At 42.5% G+C, this 18,446-nt stretch overlaps 1 protein-coding gene across 11 annotated transcripts in view; it reads left to right on the top strand.

Moving 5' to 3' along the window:
* LOC127354152 (nuclear factor 1 X-type) overlaps window positions 1–18,446 on the top strand; it is a 111,324-nt gene that overhangs the window by 24,152 nt on the left and 68,726 nt on the right. For 10 of the 11 annotated variants that reach the window (XM_051383860.1, XM_051383857.1, XM_051383859.1 and 7 more), the window contains one exon: window positions 12,139–12,670. In XM_051383860.1, the coding sequence (XP_051239820.1) occupies window positions 12,139–12,670 (532 nt within the window). Of the gene's footprint in view, window positions 1–10,517; window positions 11,274–12,138; window positions 12,671–18,446 lie in introns of those variants that run through there. The other variant, XM_051383858.1, reaches the window with a different exon arrangement.

The following is an 18,446-nucleotide window of genomic DNA, read 5'->3' on the forward strand; positions in this document are numbered from 1 at the left end:
GCCATACTGCATTTGCATGTGTGTCTACACTGTGTGTGTGTGTCTGTTTCAGTCCTGACAGCCAAGAAGCCTCAGCAGCATCTGACGTGGCAGCTCTTGCTGCTTTCAGTCCAGCTCTCTCCTTCTGGCTCGCTTTTCTGTGATACTATCTTTTCATACAATCACATGTTTATAAATGGAGACTGACTGGTATTTCATACCGGACCAGTTTCGCTGAGAGTTGATAAACACTGTACCATTCGCTGCAAAATAACGCGGCACGAGTAGAATTTATTTATTTATTTATTGCAGTTAAGATTTTTTTTTTTCAATGAGATGGCAGTAAATCTGAGCAGGATACTGAGTGGAGGAAAAAAGGAAGAAAAAAAAAACTGGCTTGATTCAATCTGAGGCCAACAAGGGCACATTTGGTTACACGTTTCACATACATTTCTCAACCCAATTGTGAGGGATTTCAAGGTAACTAAGGGCCAATACAAAATATACCAGCTGCAAGCTACGAAGTAGTTGTCACTCATACAGAAAAAAAAAGCATACACTGTTCTTTTGTTAATAGCTCAAAAAATGGGAGTGGCGATAACTGCCTTTTCACATTTTGATCATGTGAAAAATTAAATACATAAGCACTATAAATCCAACACTTACCTAATTTCAAGCTTGGATCGGTGATACAGCACTTTTTTTTGTTCCTTCTCCCTTGCCTGTTTGTGAGGTTCCTTTTATCGAGGTGGGTTTTATTTTATGTCCCCTCCGAGGACATGTACTTATGGCCGTCTGCCTGTGGTACTGTGGTGCTCCTGAGGTCTGTGCGAGGTGGTAGTTTAGGCCAGGGAAGTCAGCGAGCGTGGTCACAGAGGAGATAACTGCACACACACTCTTCCAGAGGCGCCCATCTGCATCATGTGTCTGTCTATCCTCCCCCTTGCTTTGGTGAATCTTTAAAAAAGGAAAGCACTGGTTTGAGAGGATAAAAGTTTCAAAATGATTTAGCTGTTGTGTGTGTGCGCATGTGTCCTCATGTGTTTATGTGTGTATGTGTGTGTGTGTGTGTGGTTGTGAAGGCTCTTTGTTTCTCGCCTTGCATGTGTTTGTGTGTGTCCTCTCTTTCTTCCGGCCTGGCATGGAGCTTGCCCTACAGGGAATGCCACTCAAAATGGGCAGAGCGACCTTTAACCCTCACACTGCCAGCTCAGGCATAACTTGCTGCCATATCAAGAGCCCGCCTCCCTTTAACCCAAACTCTGTCATGCGTAACAGAGATTAAGACCCGGCTCTCAGGAAGCCATTTGGAACAGACACCTTTTAACCCTAATGGGATCAGAGTCGCACATGAAGCCACTTGGAGCAGCCACCCACTCTTAACCCCTAACACTACCAACTCAGCGCAGACAAGGCAGAGTGCACATAGGCAAAGGCCCAGCTCATATCATGCCACAGGGAGCGGGCACCATTTAACCCTCGCAGCGCCAACTCAGCACAGGCAAAACTCCAGCTCAAATGATAAGCAGAATTAAATCCGCAAGCTTCAGTGTTCCTGATAGGGAGTTCACTGATGAGGAAATAGGATGCTAATGTAACAGGGTTGGTTTCCTATCTGCAAAGTAGCATGCCGCAAACATTTACAGCGTTCTAATTATAAATGATAAATTATGGTCACCAGGCTTAGAAGTTTAGTTCTTTTTTCCTATTGAGAAATTGTATAATAAAAAAGCACAACAATCAAGAGTAATTGACATTAAACCGCTGTCAATATCCCTGTTTTGTTCCTACAAATGTCAGAAAACAGCCATTGTTGTAGAATCTAATTTCATGGTTATGGTAATAATTCTTTAGTCACCAAAACTGGAATCAGTAGGGTTTCAGTCCTCGCTCTGCGATGTTAATTTGGAAAAACATAATATCCTGCCATACTTTTCAAAGTGTGAAAAAGAAAAAGCTGTTGTTAAAGCATGTAAACATGACTAAACACATGTTTAAGCCACTGCACCATCTTCACAGTAAAGGTATTAATAAACATGCCAACTGGTGTCTTGCAATTTAGTACTAAATACTGACAAATGATATAATGAATACACACCGCAGCAGAAGAAAAATTATAATTTCCCTTTAAGGGAAGTAGCAGGGCAAGAGCTGTGGCATGGTGGCTGTGTGTGTGTGAGAGAGAGATGTTGTCATGTAGTATGTTTCTTTGCTGTAGTATCTTTACTTGCTGTAATTAATGTTTCCCTTTTCAATATCTACACGCTTGCTTTGGCAATATGTACAGCAGTACGTCATGCCAATAAAGCCATTTCAATTTCAATTTCAATTTGAGAGAGAGAAAGGAAGAGATAGAAAAAGAAGACGGAGAGAGAGAGAGAGAGAGAGAGAGAGAGGGAGGGTAAAGGGAGTTTTCTGCACTTGCCTGTCTGGCAATGACCGAGGAATGAGTGTACAAGTTTGAGTCTGGGTGAGTCAAGCTGTGTGAGAGAGAGGCAGCGAGAAGAGGAGGGGAGTTCCACAGTGAAAGGAGTGAGGGGGAGCAGAGTGAGAGATGCTGGAAGATGGATAGCAATTGAGATAGAGAGAGCGCAGGCAATTGGAAGAAGTGCGAGGGTGAAGCAGCAAAAAGCAGAGGGAGGGATGGTTTAAGTGCAACAACAATATGGAGGACAGGAAAGGGAAAAAGTGTTAGAGAGAGAGGGGGATTGCAGAGCAAGAGGTGAAAGAAAGAAATTGAAGAATTGGAGGAGTAGGTGATGGTGGTGGGGGGCACAGAATGAATGTGTGAGTTGGGCTAGTGGTGCAGCATTTGCATAAAGGGTGAGGGCACTCTGCCCGGGCTTTGGGGAGAGGTTGGCATCTCGCCTTGCCGACTGGCAGAACGAGGACCAGGGAGGAATAAAAGAATGAGGGGGAGCGAAAGAGTGAGAGAGAAAGTCTCTCAATAGTGCATCTCTTGTGTGAGGAGAAGCAGGCCTTGGCCGCTGCTGGAGCAGGGCATGGAGGGGAGGGGGATATCGGGTTTCATTATCTGCTTGATTCCTGCTGTATTTGCTAACCATGAGGTTCAAAGCCCTCTCTGCAGTTGTGGGCAGGGCATGGTAGCCAGTGTGTGCGGCTGGCATGTGCCGACTGGAACACTGTAGGTGTGTCAGCAGCATGCACTTCGGTTAGGAGTGAGACAGAAAGAGTGAGACAGACGCTCTCCTTCCCTGTATAGCTGAAGCTGCCACACTCTGCCATCACCCCTCACACACACACACACACACACACACACACACACTCGCTAGTACCCCTCACACACACACTCCAAGTATCACACTGCCTACTTGACCTTATCAGGAATGGCCGCCCTTGTCGAGGGGAAATGCTGTACTCTCCGTTTTACTGCGACGTCCTGTCGGAAAAATGCCACACCAAAAGTATGTGTGTGTGTGTGTGTATGTGTGTGTGTGTGTGTGTGTGTGTGTGTGTGTGTGTGTGTGTGTGTGTGTGTGTGTGTGTATTTGCCATGGTGACGCTACAGAACCGTTGTAATGTAAACACACATACGGCACAAATGCAGTAGTCTCTATGTATTCACTTAGAATACATGTAATCCTATACCCTCCATCTATCCGCAGCCACATGTTGAAATGGTTTTATTAAATCATTGTTTGCAACATGCAGTGCCAGAATCTCCTAATTTAGTTTGAAATCCATAATTTTGCCCAGTTTTATTTATACCACGATAACATCATGCCTAAGAGAAACATTCTCTCTAATTGACGGCACTGTTATCAAGATTAACATTCAGTTTTGCATTTAGGAGTAAATTTATACTGTTTCACACAGCACTCTTTGCACTTCCCACAATGCATTTTGATATATGCAGGGAATAAGTTTTGAATTATGTTAGTCTAGGCCAAATAAAAAAAAAAAACCCAAATCTATTTAACAAATGATCGTCACAAAATGTATTTTTAAGCTGTTCAAATTGAATTCAGTCCTCTAAATATTTTGAGAATATAAATTGGGAATATAATTCACTTGTGAGGTTACAGTTATGTTTATAATTAACTGTATAAGGTGGATTTTATGCAGATGGGCCAGAGTCATAGAAAAACCACACAAACCTCAAGAAAATCCTGGCTGAATAAATTTTGGATACTAAAAAAAAAATCACGAAGAGCCCTTGATCTTATCTTTGATGTGCTTACATTTGAGGCTGAAACATTCTGCCCAGACAAATCCATCGCACAAATGTGAAAGCATATTTGAGTATAAAATTACCCAGGTCTGCAGTCATGTCAGAAGCCCCAGCTTGCTATCAGTCCTTGTGTCTCTGGAGCTGTTTAAAGTTGGTTCGCTCTGTCTTTCCCTCTCAGCCTCATGCCACAAATGGCTTCCAGACTTTCACACATAGTAATGCTTCAGTGTGTAAACAGGCGTAATTACAAACGATGCGCAGACACACTTTTAACATCAATCTGTGCCGATGGGAGAAAGAGGGAAAGTTTTTTTCCTCTTCCAGGGAGTAGAATGGATGAAAAGGTTTTGAGCTGGATGGAAATGGAAGGACTGGCAGTGATGAAGTTAAGGAGGGAATTTTTAAGAAGAATAATGTGGGTCTGTGTGTAAATGCATGTGTGTGGGCTTGAATAAGTGAATAAGTGAATGAAAGGGGAAGAAAAAAACGACACTTAATTTTTCTACTTCATGAGAGTTTCCAAGGAAATAGTAGTTGTCCGTAATTATTTTATATCCCTGAGGCTTGTGAGGTTACTAACCCATCACCTCTTAATGGCAGGGTGTTACTCACCACTAGTCAGGGCTGCACACCTTACTTTTCCTGCACTCCTCATGGGAAGAAAATATGGAAACTTTTTTTCTCTTCTACTTCCTTTTTCTTTTTTAACAGAGTGGACAGAAATGGCATTATGCCGGTTCTGCGGAAGAAGGGCCCAATGTCCCTGTTTTATGTAAAGTTTAGAACAGTGTGGTTTTGAAAAGTTAAAAAAAACCTCCGATCTTCATAAAAAGCACAAACAGCTCGAGAAACATTAACCCAAATTATTCCAACCCACCTCGAGTGATCAGAGCGCGTACACACACACACACACACACACACACACACACACACACACACACACACACACACACACACACACACACAAAGGGAAAATAGTTCAGATCTCTTACAGTCTTTCCCTTACATCACCACAGTACTTGTCAATATGTGATTTCACACAGCAGATGTCAAAGATGTATTCCAGTCGTGACACGTCCTGACACAGTGTAACCTTCATCAGCTCCGTGTGTGTGTGTGTGTGTGTGTGTGTGTGTGTGTGTGTTTTCCTAACCCTATCTCACAGGATCATCTTGAACAGAGTTAACAAAATAAATTAATAACTAATAATAATAATAATAAAAACAACTTAAAACTTGTGTGTCAGACAAATATAATTTCATCAGACAAATGTGCCCTTCAGTTACATGCTTGTAGCATCTTTTTAAATTAAAGAAAAGTTTATGTTTTATGTTTTAAATCAGGATTTAAGAATAAATGTCTCTTGGTTTCTTAGTACTCCTGTAATACACAATATGTGAAAGGCATATATTTTTCTTATTATTATTTTATTATTGTAATTATATATGTATATAATACATATAATTAAATACAATTATGAATTGACAAAGAAACAGCCATTTAAAATGAAAATGGCTGAAATGTTTGTAATTTTTTAATTAAACTGCAAAAAATAATTTTTTAACGAAATACTGCCCCTTTGTTTAGAAACACATTCCATAAATAGATTATCAGGATAGTAGTATTCATTCATTCATTCATTGTAGCAATTGTTTTTATTTTTAAAATGTTACCTAAATTTAGTTTGTAAGAAATTTTTCATTTTAAACCAACTAGTTTAAACTTTAAACCAACAAATGTAAGAAATTTAGCTAATTTAGAGGATGTTGTTGGAAAAAATACAGTAATGTAGTATATTATAATATCTATAGGAAATAAGAACATACCGGTGGTGCATTCATTAATATAATATAAAGGAGACCTGTTGTAAGGCTGTTTGAGCTTTTTGATAGACTTCATTTATTTTTTATTAGGTTTTTATGTATTACTTCTTCTATATTTCTTTAAAAAAATAAATGTTATCTTTTGTTGGAATCACTATTTAACAGAAAAGAAATTAGGAAAGAAAATAAATTACCTTAATATGATACCATTCCTGAAATCTTAGTTCCTGCAGCCCAGTGAAAAACACAATTAAAGCCTATTGACTCACAACCAAGTCTTCCTCACATGCAGGATGTGGCATCAAACAAATGTATGACCTGATCTCTCTTCCCACGTATCCTATGCAGAAGTCAGTCCTTTGGCTTTTATTTGCATGTAAGATATCACAAATTCATTTCAGGTAGACGGCTTTATTAGAGCTGTTGTAATAATAAGCTGTGGGAAACACGCCCAAGTTACGGTTGTTTTAAATCAATTTCATGCAAATATAGCCCACAGACAGGAACTAATAGTCCTTTTTTAGTTTGCATGAAGGTGTTCGTATCTGTTTAAAAATCTCCGTGCACTTAAGCAGGCCACATTAATAAATCTGCAGGAACTGAAGGAGGAAAACTGCATCAAAGCTTTTTGTGCAAATGTAATTGCTTTGTTTACTCTGGTGAATGTTTGCCTTTTACTGAGCTCTTACTTCACACAGTCTGCATTCATTACCTCCGCTACCACACATCCAACTCCTTTTCATTTTCAAATCGACTTTTAAGTATTAATTTTGACCCTTTTTTTTGTTCAACGTAAGGCCGCACAGGCGCGAGCCAGAGAGCACGGGGCTCAGGTTGTTTTTTTCTGCACGAGGAAGGGGAGCATTAGATTTGAATATATGTGTGGTATTTAGAGCACTTTTAATGTCAAAAATAAGACTTTTTCTTTATTTTAAAGAACGCAAAATATAAGTAGCTACTTACAAAACGACGGAGGAGGTTAACAGAGAGAAATACATCCGTTATGAGCCAAAACTGACGTTACACCGACGTTGGGGAGATTATAATTTTCCGGTGACTGAGGTAGGTGTCTTATTTTCCTCTGTGTGAAAATTGATTTGATATAGTTTTACAAATGGAGAGACGGAGGGTGCAGGCCGTTTTGAGATGAAGGACAGGCCGTGTAAAGGGGTTTCGGTGTGTCGCTCTATGAAACACTACACGGATAACTTAACCTTAGCCAAACCCCTTAATACAATTATGTATTTTAAATAGTATTTAAATAATGAAAATAGCTCCTTTTCAACGGTAGGATATTAGCAGCACTTTTTAGGCCTCATTCACAGCGCTTTAGCCACTATAGTGGGAATTAGATATTCACTCTCAACAGCAAGCCTTGCATACATGACAAAATGGTTTAATGAGTGAATTTGCACTATGCACGATTTTTTTTTTCTTCTTCTAGTTTAATAGGACCAAAATCTTGAATGCAACAATTTCAGTTTTTATTGTTTTCCTTTGTCTTGTGTTTTTTGGCAGTTGCTGCTGCTCCAAGCTTGGCCTTGTTAATACAACCTGAGGTGGTTTTCATTTCTCTCCTGCTCTCTAAGTTAAACCCTGTCAGGGCAGGAGGGGAGATTGTCTTGCCCAGCCTGGCGAACAAAGGTCGCCGTTTTCTGAAAGACAGAGCATGGCATGCAGAGATAAGATGAGGTCTCTGAAATTATTGCAGAGCAGATACCTAAAGAGTCCAGTGGCCAAGGCCTGAGAAACTGCCACCCTTCGTTCTGCCCTGAAGAACTCTGGGCAAACAGGAGAAACCCTCTCTAATGAGCAGGGGGAAATGTGGGTTTGAAAATGTCAAAAAAAAAAAAAAGTGACACGTTAAATAATATGGTGCCACACAGACTCATTTCTTAGCCAAAATCATAAAAAATTTTGCCTTAACTGCAAATTGCGCACAGACCTCAACGCCTGTGTTATGCTGTGTATAATTTTGTATTTGGTCCAGTTTATGATCATAATAGGCCTGGCAGTGGATTTAACTAAGTGATTTTAAAAAGGGGGATTTTTTTTTTTGGAAGGATTACATATTTCATACAAATAGTATTTGCTTAATAATATGGATTAATTTGTAGTCTCATAATAGGGTTCGGCCTTTTTTTCATCCTCTTTTTGTTACATAAAGAGTTAATAAGAGTTATGTTGCTAAAAAAATGTTGCAGGGCTGGAACTACAAAAGCAAATGTGTTGCTAGTTTGAATGGACAAAGGAGAGGTTTGGATTTCGTTGATAGTAATCTTGGTTATTATCATTTTCCCTGTCAGTAATGGCTTGATGATATTACAGGAAGTGACAGTAATACTTGGCACATATCTGTCCTTTTCTTTGTCTGCAGCCCATTCACCAAAAAGTCTAGATCCCTTCGGCCTTTTCAAATAAGTGACAAACACACCTCCGTCATTATTCTTCAAAAACAAAAACAAACACACACATCCTCTTTAATTCCATCCCCTCATGTTCCTTTAGGCCATACTTTTTTTTTTTTTCTTGTCTGCCATCTTCTCTCCTTCCCACATATTTCACGTGTGCAGTGTGGCTGTGCGAGGCAGGCGTATGTTAGCATGAACAATCGGCACCCGGCCCGGCTCGGCCTGGTCCAGATGGGGTCTGCCCCCCCCAGCAGTAGCAGTGACGAGCCAGTCAGCCAGCCAGGCAGCCAGCTAGCCAGCTAGCTACCCACCCGGGTAGCCATCCAGTCATTCACCCAGCCAGTCATGTAGCCTCTCAGCCAACCTAACAGCCAGCTCGCCAGCCAGTCAGTGGACCAGCCAGTCATCCAGGCTGCAGCTCCTCTGTCAGACACTGACAGAGGGATCAGGCCAGGCTAAATCTGATGGTCCTCAGAGCCAACCAGAGGACTCTGGCCTTTGTAGGCCGTTCACACAGACAGCCTGTCCCGTTGCACAGCAGGGGGCTTCAACCCACAATCAAATGGCCGGGCCCTCAACTTTGCCACATGACAAGTTAGCTTTTTGTGGCAGCCCACTACAGAGATTCCAGTTTCGACAATGTCTCTATAATTCCTGTGAGCCCCACGGACTAATTTATGTAATTTGGACAGCACGAATGAGCAAAAGTGTTCCTTTTTTGTCATTTGGAAGTATGATATTTAAATGTACTTCTAATGATAAGAGCAGTTCATATGTATTTGCACTAGACTATATTGAATTGATCCTTGGTGAAAGCCTTTGTCTCTCAGATATTTCTCCCATGGTGCACTGGGCACAGCTTGTCCCTCTGAGGTCATGTGGGTCAGCCAATGAGGACGAGACACCGTGCTTGCCAGGGCAGCTATACAGCCCTGTGGATCATCACTTTATGCTGCTGTTCAATCCCAATCATGTGTCATTGTGTACTTCATAATGCAACGCAATGAAAATATGGGCAATTTAGCGGCAGCAGCAGGAAACTATAATTCTTTTTGCTCCTACAAAGACGAGCGTATCTGAATCTGAAAGCATTAGACTAAGCTTTGTGAATTACAGGGAAGCGGTATAGCCTGTTTTAGACAGTTTTAATATCCGCTTCCCTTAGTAAACAGCTTAACATGTATAGGGTACTTACATGAAGCTGTCCACCGCAGCATTTTCAGCAGTCATTGTCCACTGAATCCTGTCTCTCACCCACAAATGGGATTGCTGTCTAATTTGGTAACAGAAACTTTTAATGTGTTTCTGTGTCTGTGCTGTCGGGGCTTTTAAAGTGGACTAACAAAAAAAGAGAGAGGGAGAGAAGGGGCCAGTTGGATGTGAGAGTGCATTTTGAAACAGGAGAGCATGTTTTTGGATGGTATTTTTTGTTGGGGGGTGTGGGGGTGGGTGGGGGGGAGGTGGCGGGCATTTTCTTCCCCCTCCTCTCTTTGTTTGTGTGGTAAATCCAGGAGCAGCTGCTGGTCTCAGGGTCTAGTGGGATTTTGGGCCTGTGTTTTCTCATGCCATCCCATGCCAAGGTGGTGTAACGCGAGCAGAGAGAGAGGGAGAGGGGGAGAGAGGGCTGTTTCTGGGGGGGGGGATGCAGTTGGAGAGCGAGCTGGTTTGTTGGGATGGCTGTGACCACGCTGGTGACGAAGGCGATGAAGGCGGTGGGGGGGGGAAGCGTAGGGGGCTTTAGAAGGCGGGTGCTGTCTGGATTGGATGCATGTAAAATTAATATCCTCTGGACTTTGCCTTTGCACTAGATTGGAACTTGTCTATTTGGCTAATGACGTGCCTTCTGCCTGCACCACACACAGTCCCTGTCTCTCCCCCTACCTCCCTCTCTCCCTCCCTCTCTCTCTCTCTTTCTCTCTCTTTCTCTTTCTCTCTCCACTACCAGCCACCAACCATCCACCCCCCACATCTTTGCTTCTCCCTCTGCCATCTCTCTCTTCCCTCCCTTTCAGCGCTGGGAGCGTGCGTATTGGCTGGGCTGTTTGGGACTCGGTGCCAAATAGGTGGGCCCTCTGCATGTTGGCACAGACTCAGTCAATGGTTAGAGAAGGAAAGTGGAGAGGAAGAGAGAAAGAGAGAGACAGAGTTGGAGAGAAAGAGAGGGAAAAAAGAAGCTGCACTCGGGTTTGCCAGCGGTCGTGCACACTCTTCCAACATTGATTCGGTCCTCTTGTTTTGTTTTGTTTTTTTCTTCTTCTCCTCCGTCCGCACCCCCCTTGTCCAGCTCTCTCTCTCCCTCTCCGTGAGTCTTATGCAGATCCTAGAGAATTGAACCAATAGCACTCGCCGCTTTGCCAAGCATTTTTTTGTTGTTTTTTCTTCAAGATTATTTTTTTCTACACATTTTCGCAAACAAACAAAGAGGCTCGTGAAAGTTTTTGACTGTTTCAACCTTTTTGAGGCAATATCTCTTTTATTTTGATCGTGCACATCCACCTTTTTTTTAAATCCTTTTAGACAGAGAGATTGCTGAACTTCTCTACACTCTCCTTCTGTAGTGCTCTTGAACAGCACCTCTCCTGCAGCTCCTGCTACAGTACCTCCTGTGTTCCTGTGCTGGTATTACACTGCGCCCCCTTGGCCTGTCTCCTCTTTCTCAGCTTTTTTCCCCCCTGCTGCTTTTATTGGACACTTTCTCAGCTTCTCTTTTTGCTTAATTTTTTATGTTTTTTCCTCACTCTTTTGTTTTCTAATATACGCAGCATTACTTCAGAGCGTTTTGACTCAACAATCCAGTTACTGTGCTGGTGGCGCATTTTAAGTTTCTTTGCAATCGGCGGGGTGAATTTATGATGAGAGAGCAAAATGGTAACTACCATGTTATTCTTGTTTTATACACATATGTTTTGTAACGGTGAATGAATGTTATTAGGTAATTTAAAGTGCGGACAAATATTTTATGTTTAATTTTAATAATTAGAATTTAGTACGTGAATTCTCTCAAATTATTACAGTGTTGTATGCATTATATATTAGTATGTGTTGTCAATCTGCTTTATGTTTTATAAATGGTACCAGTTTTAACTTTTTTTCCAGATATAGATTTATTTATTTTTTTAAATAAATAATGTTTTGTAAAATTAATACAGTTTTTGTTATTGTTTTTGTAATGGGTAAATGAAAGTCTGGCAATATTTTTATTTATAACTAACACATTTGTTTATATTTATTTATTTAGGCAGGCACATAAATGTTTACACTAATATTATTTGATACAAAAAATGTATACTTAATTTCCCTGTCTCGGCATCTTACCCCTCACTCCTTCAGTATTATGTTGTTCAGTATTTTGTAGAGTGTGTCCATCAATGTGATGTGTCTGTGCTAGGTGTTAGATAGAGAGTGTATAGCATCCTTCTCTCTCTCTCTCTCTCTCTCTCTGTCTCTCTCTCTCTCTCTCTCTCTCTCTTGTCTCTCTCTCTCTCTCTCTCTCTCTCTCTCTTAGTGCCTCTCGCTCATTCTCTCCCTCTGCTCACACAGAGCAGGCGCTGCTCCTCCATGCTGCGTGCCGGCGCTAACTGCCTCTCTTCTCTCTTCCCTTCCTCACCCCCCACTCCCTCTCTCCCCATCCTTTTCTCCCCCATTCTCCCCCTCTCTCTCCACTGCCTCTTCCTGCTTCCCCCCCTCCTCCCTCTCCTCCTCCACACTCCCCCCATCCTCCTCCCTCATCCAGGATGAATTCCACCCCTTCATCGAGGCCCTGCTGCCCCACGTCCGCGCCTTTGCCTACACCTGGTTCAACCTGCAGGCCCGCAAGCGCAAATACTTCAAGAAGCATGAGAAGCGTATGTCCAAGGAGGAAGAGCGTGCAGTGAAGGATGAGCTGTTGGGGGAGAAGCCAGAGATCAAGCAAAAGTGGGCCTCGCGCCTGCTGGCCAAGCTCCGCAAGGACATCCGGCCTGAGTTCCGTGAGGACTTTGTGCTCACCATCACGGGGAAAAAGCCCCCCTGCTGCGTGCTGTCCAACCCCGACCAGAAGGGCAAGATCCGTCGCATCGACTGCCTGCGCCAGGCCGACAAGGTGTGGCGGCTGGACCTCGTGATGGTCATCCTGTTCAAGGGCAGTCCCCTGGAGAGCACGGACGGGGAACGGCTGGTCAAGTCACCACAGTGCACCAACCCTGGCCTGTGTGTCCAGCCGCACCACATCGGAGTGTCCGTCAAGGAGCTGGACCTCTACCTGGCCTACTTCGTCCACACGCCAGGTATGTGGCCAACTGGATACCAGACACTAATAGGGATGCCAACACATACACACTCATACATGCCCGTGTGCATGTGCATATAGTTGTACACACACATTTGCGTAGTCTCTCACACACACACACACACACACACACACAGAAAAACACCTAACAGAAACATCTGCATGTGTGACAGATTAAAGAATTATAGACAGAATTAAATAGAGGGGAAATGACAGAAATAAATATGCATAAAGGTAAGCAAAAGCGTAGTAAGTTTCAGAAACACATTGATAGCGTTTTTCAGATTTAGGAGTAAATAAAGATTATAGTTAAGCTGTTGAATAATATTATATGAAAATTGTGAATTCTGAAAAGTTTTTATTTAACAATATAATGAGCTAATCTTAGCAAAAAACTAATAGTTTTGCATTCTCTCTTTTGTATTTTTCCTTATTTTCTTCTGTTTCCTGGTGTTTGTTTACATGACAACATAGTATCAACAGTAATAAAAAGAATATGTGAGTGTGTGTCAAGGGCATTCGGCCAGCGTGGTCTGGCAAGTACATGTTAATTTTCTGAGCAAGGCATTTGCGGCTGCATATGAGCATGTATTTTGTGTTTTTTATAGGAAGGAATTTGCATGCCTGTGTGTGTGTGTGTGTGTGTGTGTGTGTGTGTGTGTGTGTGTGTGTGTGAGAAAGAGAGAGAGAGAGAGAGTGCTTTTATGAGATGATCACCACTGTGTGTTTTTGTGCAATGAATGAAAGTCGCTGTTTATAGGATTGTACTTAGTCTGTTGAAGTGTATGTGCCACGGTAAGGCCATTGTAGCCAGGGATCGTCATTTGGCCACAGCCCAGATTGTGTGTGTGTGTGTGTGTGTGTGTGTGTGTGTGTGTTTGTGTGTGTGTGTATGAGAGGGAGAGCAGAGCCGCGAGTCTCCTGCACTCGGGCCGCAGGCTGCTGCCGCCTTCACCGTCTGCCTGAACGCTAGCACCATGTTGGACCTGGCTGCCAAACACACACTCACACACAAAACGCCAGTGCTCACAGACAGCAAGTACTATTGCAGCCACCTTCACACCCATACACACACATACAAACACAGCTAAATAAAGATACACACATTTGATAACAAAAAAAAAAGAAAAACAACTCTGTCATCTTTGTAGCGCACTTTCACACGTAGAGCCAAACACGGTTTTAGTCACGATTGCGTACACACACCCACACAGCACGCACTCTCAGCCAAGGACTATCATAGATACAGTTTGATACAGCCAAACATTGTTGTATCTCAGCCACCATCATGGATACACACACTCACACTCGGCCAAACATCGCTGTAGCCTCCAGTGCGCGTACTCTACACACACAGCCAAAACACTGGCTGTGTTGTAGTTTTTTCCCCACATTGCAAAAAACACTGTCACAACAACCACACACACATGCACACATGAAACACATTTCACAGCCAAATCCTCCAAATACACACTACTTCACCATTTGCTGGCTACGTATACATACAAACACACGCTCATGACCTAATATTATCTCAGCTGGAATTTTCTGGAAATTTCAAACAGTGACTCAACCAGCTTCACACACACACACACACACACACACACACACACACACACACACACACACACACACACACACACACACACACACACAGGCAGATATATATACAGCATAAGCCTGTCACTGCCCAAATACACACACTCACTCTCTGCCTAGGCAGAACTCTTATGGTAGCTGCTAACATGAGTGTAGCCAAATGCTATCACAGCCGTCCCTCAGTGTGTGTGTCTCTCTCTCTCTCTCTCGCTCTCTCTCTCTCTCTCTGACACATTACACACACACAAAATCTCGGTCCAGGCCAAACACCTCGCGCGGCCCGAGCCAAACCCTGGCAGCAGCTCCAGCTTCACTCTGTTGGTCTGTCTGTGGCGGTGATAAACCTTAGGTAGCGGGCAGTCCTGACGTTGACTGAGGAAATCTGTCTTACTGATTTAGCCCATTTTTTTCCTGATAAATTGTCTCTCAAATATTATTGTTTCATTTAATTTTATTTGTATTTTTTTTTAACTGTTTTTGTTATTACACTATAATTGAGACAGTACTGCTAAAAATGGACAATGACTTATTGTGGATTGTGGGTCACTGAGTGGTTTGGGATTTAGAAACATAGCATAGTTTTTTTTTCTCAGTTTATTATGAAATGTGCAGTGGCGTTAAATACTATTTTTGTTGTAAATTATACTCTTAGAACATACTAAATTATAGTTTTATGTTTGTTTAATTTTAGCTCAGGATACATGTTCAGGAAAAAGTTATTTGTATTACATACATTGTATTGTATTTTAATCTGTATTATTAAAGCAATTATAAAGGTCTGAGTTTCTTTAGACCTACCAAATTTTCTAAACTCACTGAGGAGGCAAATTTCTTCTCATATCATGATGGATGCTGAAACAAAACACAGTCCACTTAAAACTACATTTTATTTGTGGCATTATATACAACTATAAGTGACATAAAGACTTTTTCTGCATATGATGAAGGAGGATTGCATAACAAAAAATGAAAGAATATTGAGATATTGTATTTCTATTTTTTGGGTATACCATGAAACTACACATACACAAAATGTAATTGTCTCATGACTCATTTTCTCTACCTCTTCTGACATCGTTGGCTGCCCAGTTTTCAGTTTGTTGCTCCGCACTCGTCGCTACAGTACTTTGGTTTACAGCAGTACAGTAAAACACATAGATGTGTGGAGGGGCTGCCCAGTGCGCTGCCCATTCATAATCTGGCCGTACTGTGTGCTGTCTCTTATCTTATCTGGCTAACACAATGTGCCTTGGTACTTTAATCTGCCTCCAAAGAGCCCATGCTCAGTTAAAGTCCTGGTTGGAGAGACACTACAGACGCACAGAGAGAGAGAGAGGAGAGAGAGAGAGAGAGAGAGAGAGAGAGAGAGAGAGAGAGAGAGGGAGGGACAAAGGGCAAACCGTTGTCTGTCATAAGGTCGCCACTGTTACCACACTTGGCTCTCATTTACTTTTAAGTTGTAAATGCGTATTTGTGAGCAAACAGGCATAAAAGCCTGTATTTATCTGTCACTTTTATCTGTTACAGTAATGTGCGGTTGCGTTTTTTGCCAGCCGCACAGTGAATGACAAGATGTGCTCATTGTTTGTTTTTGTTTGGTTTGCGTTTTGTCGGTCTTTAGCATCTCTGTCTTCCTCGCTCCTCTTTGATCCCGTGCACACTTTTGTTTTGTCTCCTTAAACATCGCCCTCATTGTTGCTCTCACAGAGGTAAAGCCTCTGCTGATCTCTTTTGTTTATATTGTAGGAGACACAGAGAGAGAGAGAGGGAGAGAGAGTGCGTTGGAAAGGAGAAGAGGCTGCGATAGTGATTGTTCTGTTTGGCAGCGCCCGAGCCCCGTTGGTGTGGGAAGAAGAGAAAGACGTCTTGTGTTTTGTTTATGACAGAGTGGCAAAAGCTGCCACGGGGAATCTCTGGGCTTGCCGTCAGGCTTTCTCAGGCTGTTCTGCAGCCAGCCAGCCTTTGAGATCCTCTCTGTTACGGAGCATAACACACTGCAGCCGTAACAGAACAAACCACGCTGCCACAATACACAACCTTCTTCTTCCCTGTTTTTCAGGCACCTCAGATAGAGAGCGACAAACCAGACACAGAAATGTCTTTGAATATTGTACTATTGAACTGAAATCCTGGCAGAGAATAGAGGAGATGGGAAGCGCGGTTGTGGTGCACCGTGAGTACAGTGAATAGTCTATTATTTTTAGCGTATTATTCAGAATGAGATTATTAAGAATGAGTGATTGGTGTCATAATGGAGATGGTCAGTGACTGGTATTGTTATAGAGACAGTGGCCCTTGGCCCGGAAGAACTAAAGGTTTGCCAGAGCTCCCTGCCACACTTTCATAACCCATGAATGGAGTGTGTTGGATAGGCTTAGTTCACAGTACTGGTATAGATATAATTCTCACTTCTGTTAGTCTGACTACTGCATATGTGGGTTCACTTGTACACCATCAGAGGAGAAATCATTTCACTGCTTCTCATAGTGTTCAGTGGACTATTTGATTTATAACCTTTGTGCTGTTTTAGTTTAAACTCAGCACATTTCTGAATCATTCAAGGTTGGAAAAATGGAAGATTTAAAACAACAACAACAAAAAAAAACATTTGTGAGGTCCAAAGTTAGCTCAGTGCACTTAGTCATATTTTGGACCTCATTCTTACTGCTTTCTTTTTTTTTCTACTTTCTTTCTTTTGTGCGCCATAAGTGTGATCATGAAAAGATGTTTCAAATGTGTTTCCAATCAAAAGTGCAGTACAGGAAATTTGCAGTCACTCCGAGGGAGGTGTGAAATGTGCTCGCCGTGCCATTTCTGCCATGACCGCTCCACACTCCCCGCTCTACGGTGCCAGATCCCGCCTCCCCCTCGCTATAGCAATAGTAATGCCTTGGACGGCGCTGTGAGAAAGCCCAGAGAAAACCTAGCGCTGCGGCCAGCCCCCTGGCCCACTCACTGACCACAGGAAGGATTCACAAATAAAAACCCCACTTGTGTTCATCACTGAGGAAAACTCCCCGACTGTTCTGATTTTTTTTTTTTGGGACAGAAATGTAGTCGAGGGAAAAGAAGGAATAGGAGAGTGAAACAGAAAAAAAGAGAGGCATCCGGACAGTCATGGCTGACATGATGAATGGCTCGCAACGTGTTAAAAGTTGATGCTGTGATGGATTCCACAGGTTCCCACTGCTCTGCGGCTCAGTATTTCTTTCTTTCCTGTGAAAATAATCTGTTGTTAATTACTTCCTGGATCTCTTCTCCGGCTCCCATGACATCACAAGGGTTGAGTGGACTGTCCTTGTGTGTAAGTGTTTTTGTTTGTGTGTGTGTGTGTGTGTGTGTGTGTGTGTGTGTGTGTGTGTGTGTGTGTGTGTGTGTGTGTGTGTGTGCACAGCTTAGGATGACCCTCAGCAGTGAAGTAAGCATTGAGTTTTGATTAAATGAAATCTCGACACCAAGGGAGTCAGTCAGGTCTTAGGCTTTCGTATTGTTTGTGGTGGGAACAGGGCCCTCGTCGGCTAAGAAAAGCTCTCCACATGCAGAGCAGCTTTGGCATCAGTAAACGTTCGCTGATGGCTCTTGTTTAGCCCACGTCTTCTATTCCGCGTCTCTGTCTTTCTGTCTGGTGTCGGGGGCACGTCGAGGTGGCTACATATCAGATCTGAAGGGTTAAGATAGAGGGAGAGCCCCGTCACATTAGAGACAGAGTGAGAGGGAGTCTTCTCACACTATTCTTGGCTTCGGAAAAAAGTCTGTGTATTTGGATAGCTAATGGTATCGGGCTAGCCAAAGCCCTGTTGTGTGCTCATTCACTCCAAAACATGCACACACACACACACAGATGCAAGGCTAACATTGGGGTGTCACAGACGTACATAGATCGGTCCAAAACCGCAGGGTCTACATTTATCTCATGAGACCATGATGACACAAGCAGACTTGAGGGAAAATTAAAAAAAAAAAAAAAAAAAAAAAAACATTAGAAAGGCGAGTCAAAGACAATGTTGTTATGTTTGGTGTCCCATTAAATTGACCACTGAAAACTGGCATGCTCCGTGATACGGTGCTTTTGTCCTAGAAATAGCTCCCGTCTTTTTTTATTTTTTACATAACGATCATAAGCCTCCATTTCTTTGGCTGTGTCTGACTCGGGAGAGTGTAAAACCCCTGAACAT

This window comes from Dicentrarchus labrax, unplaced genomic scaffold, assembly GCF_905237075.1.
Source record: "Dicentrarchus labrax unplaced genomic scaffold, dlabrax2021, whole genome shotgun sequence".
NCBI lineage: Eukaryota > Metazoa > Chordata > Actinopteri > Moronidae > Dicentrarchus > Dicentrarchus labrax.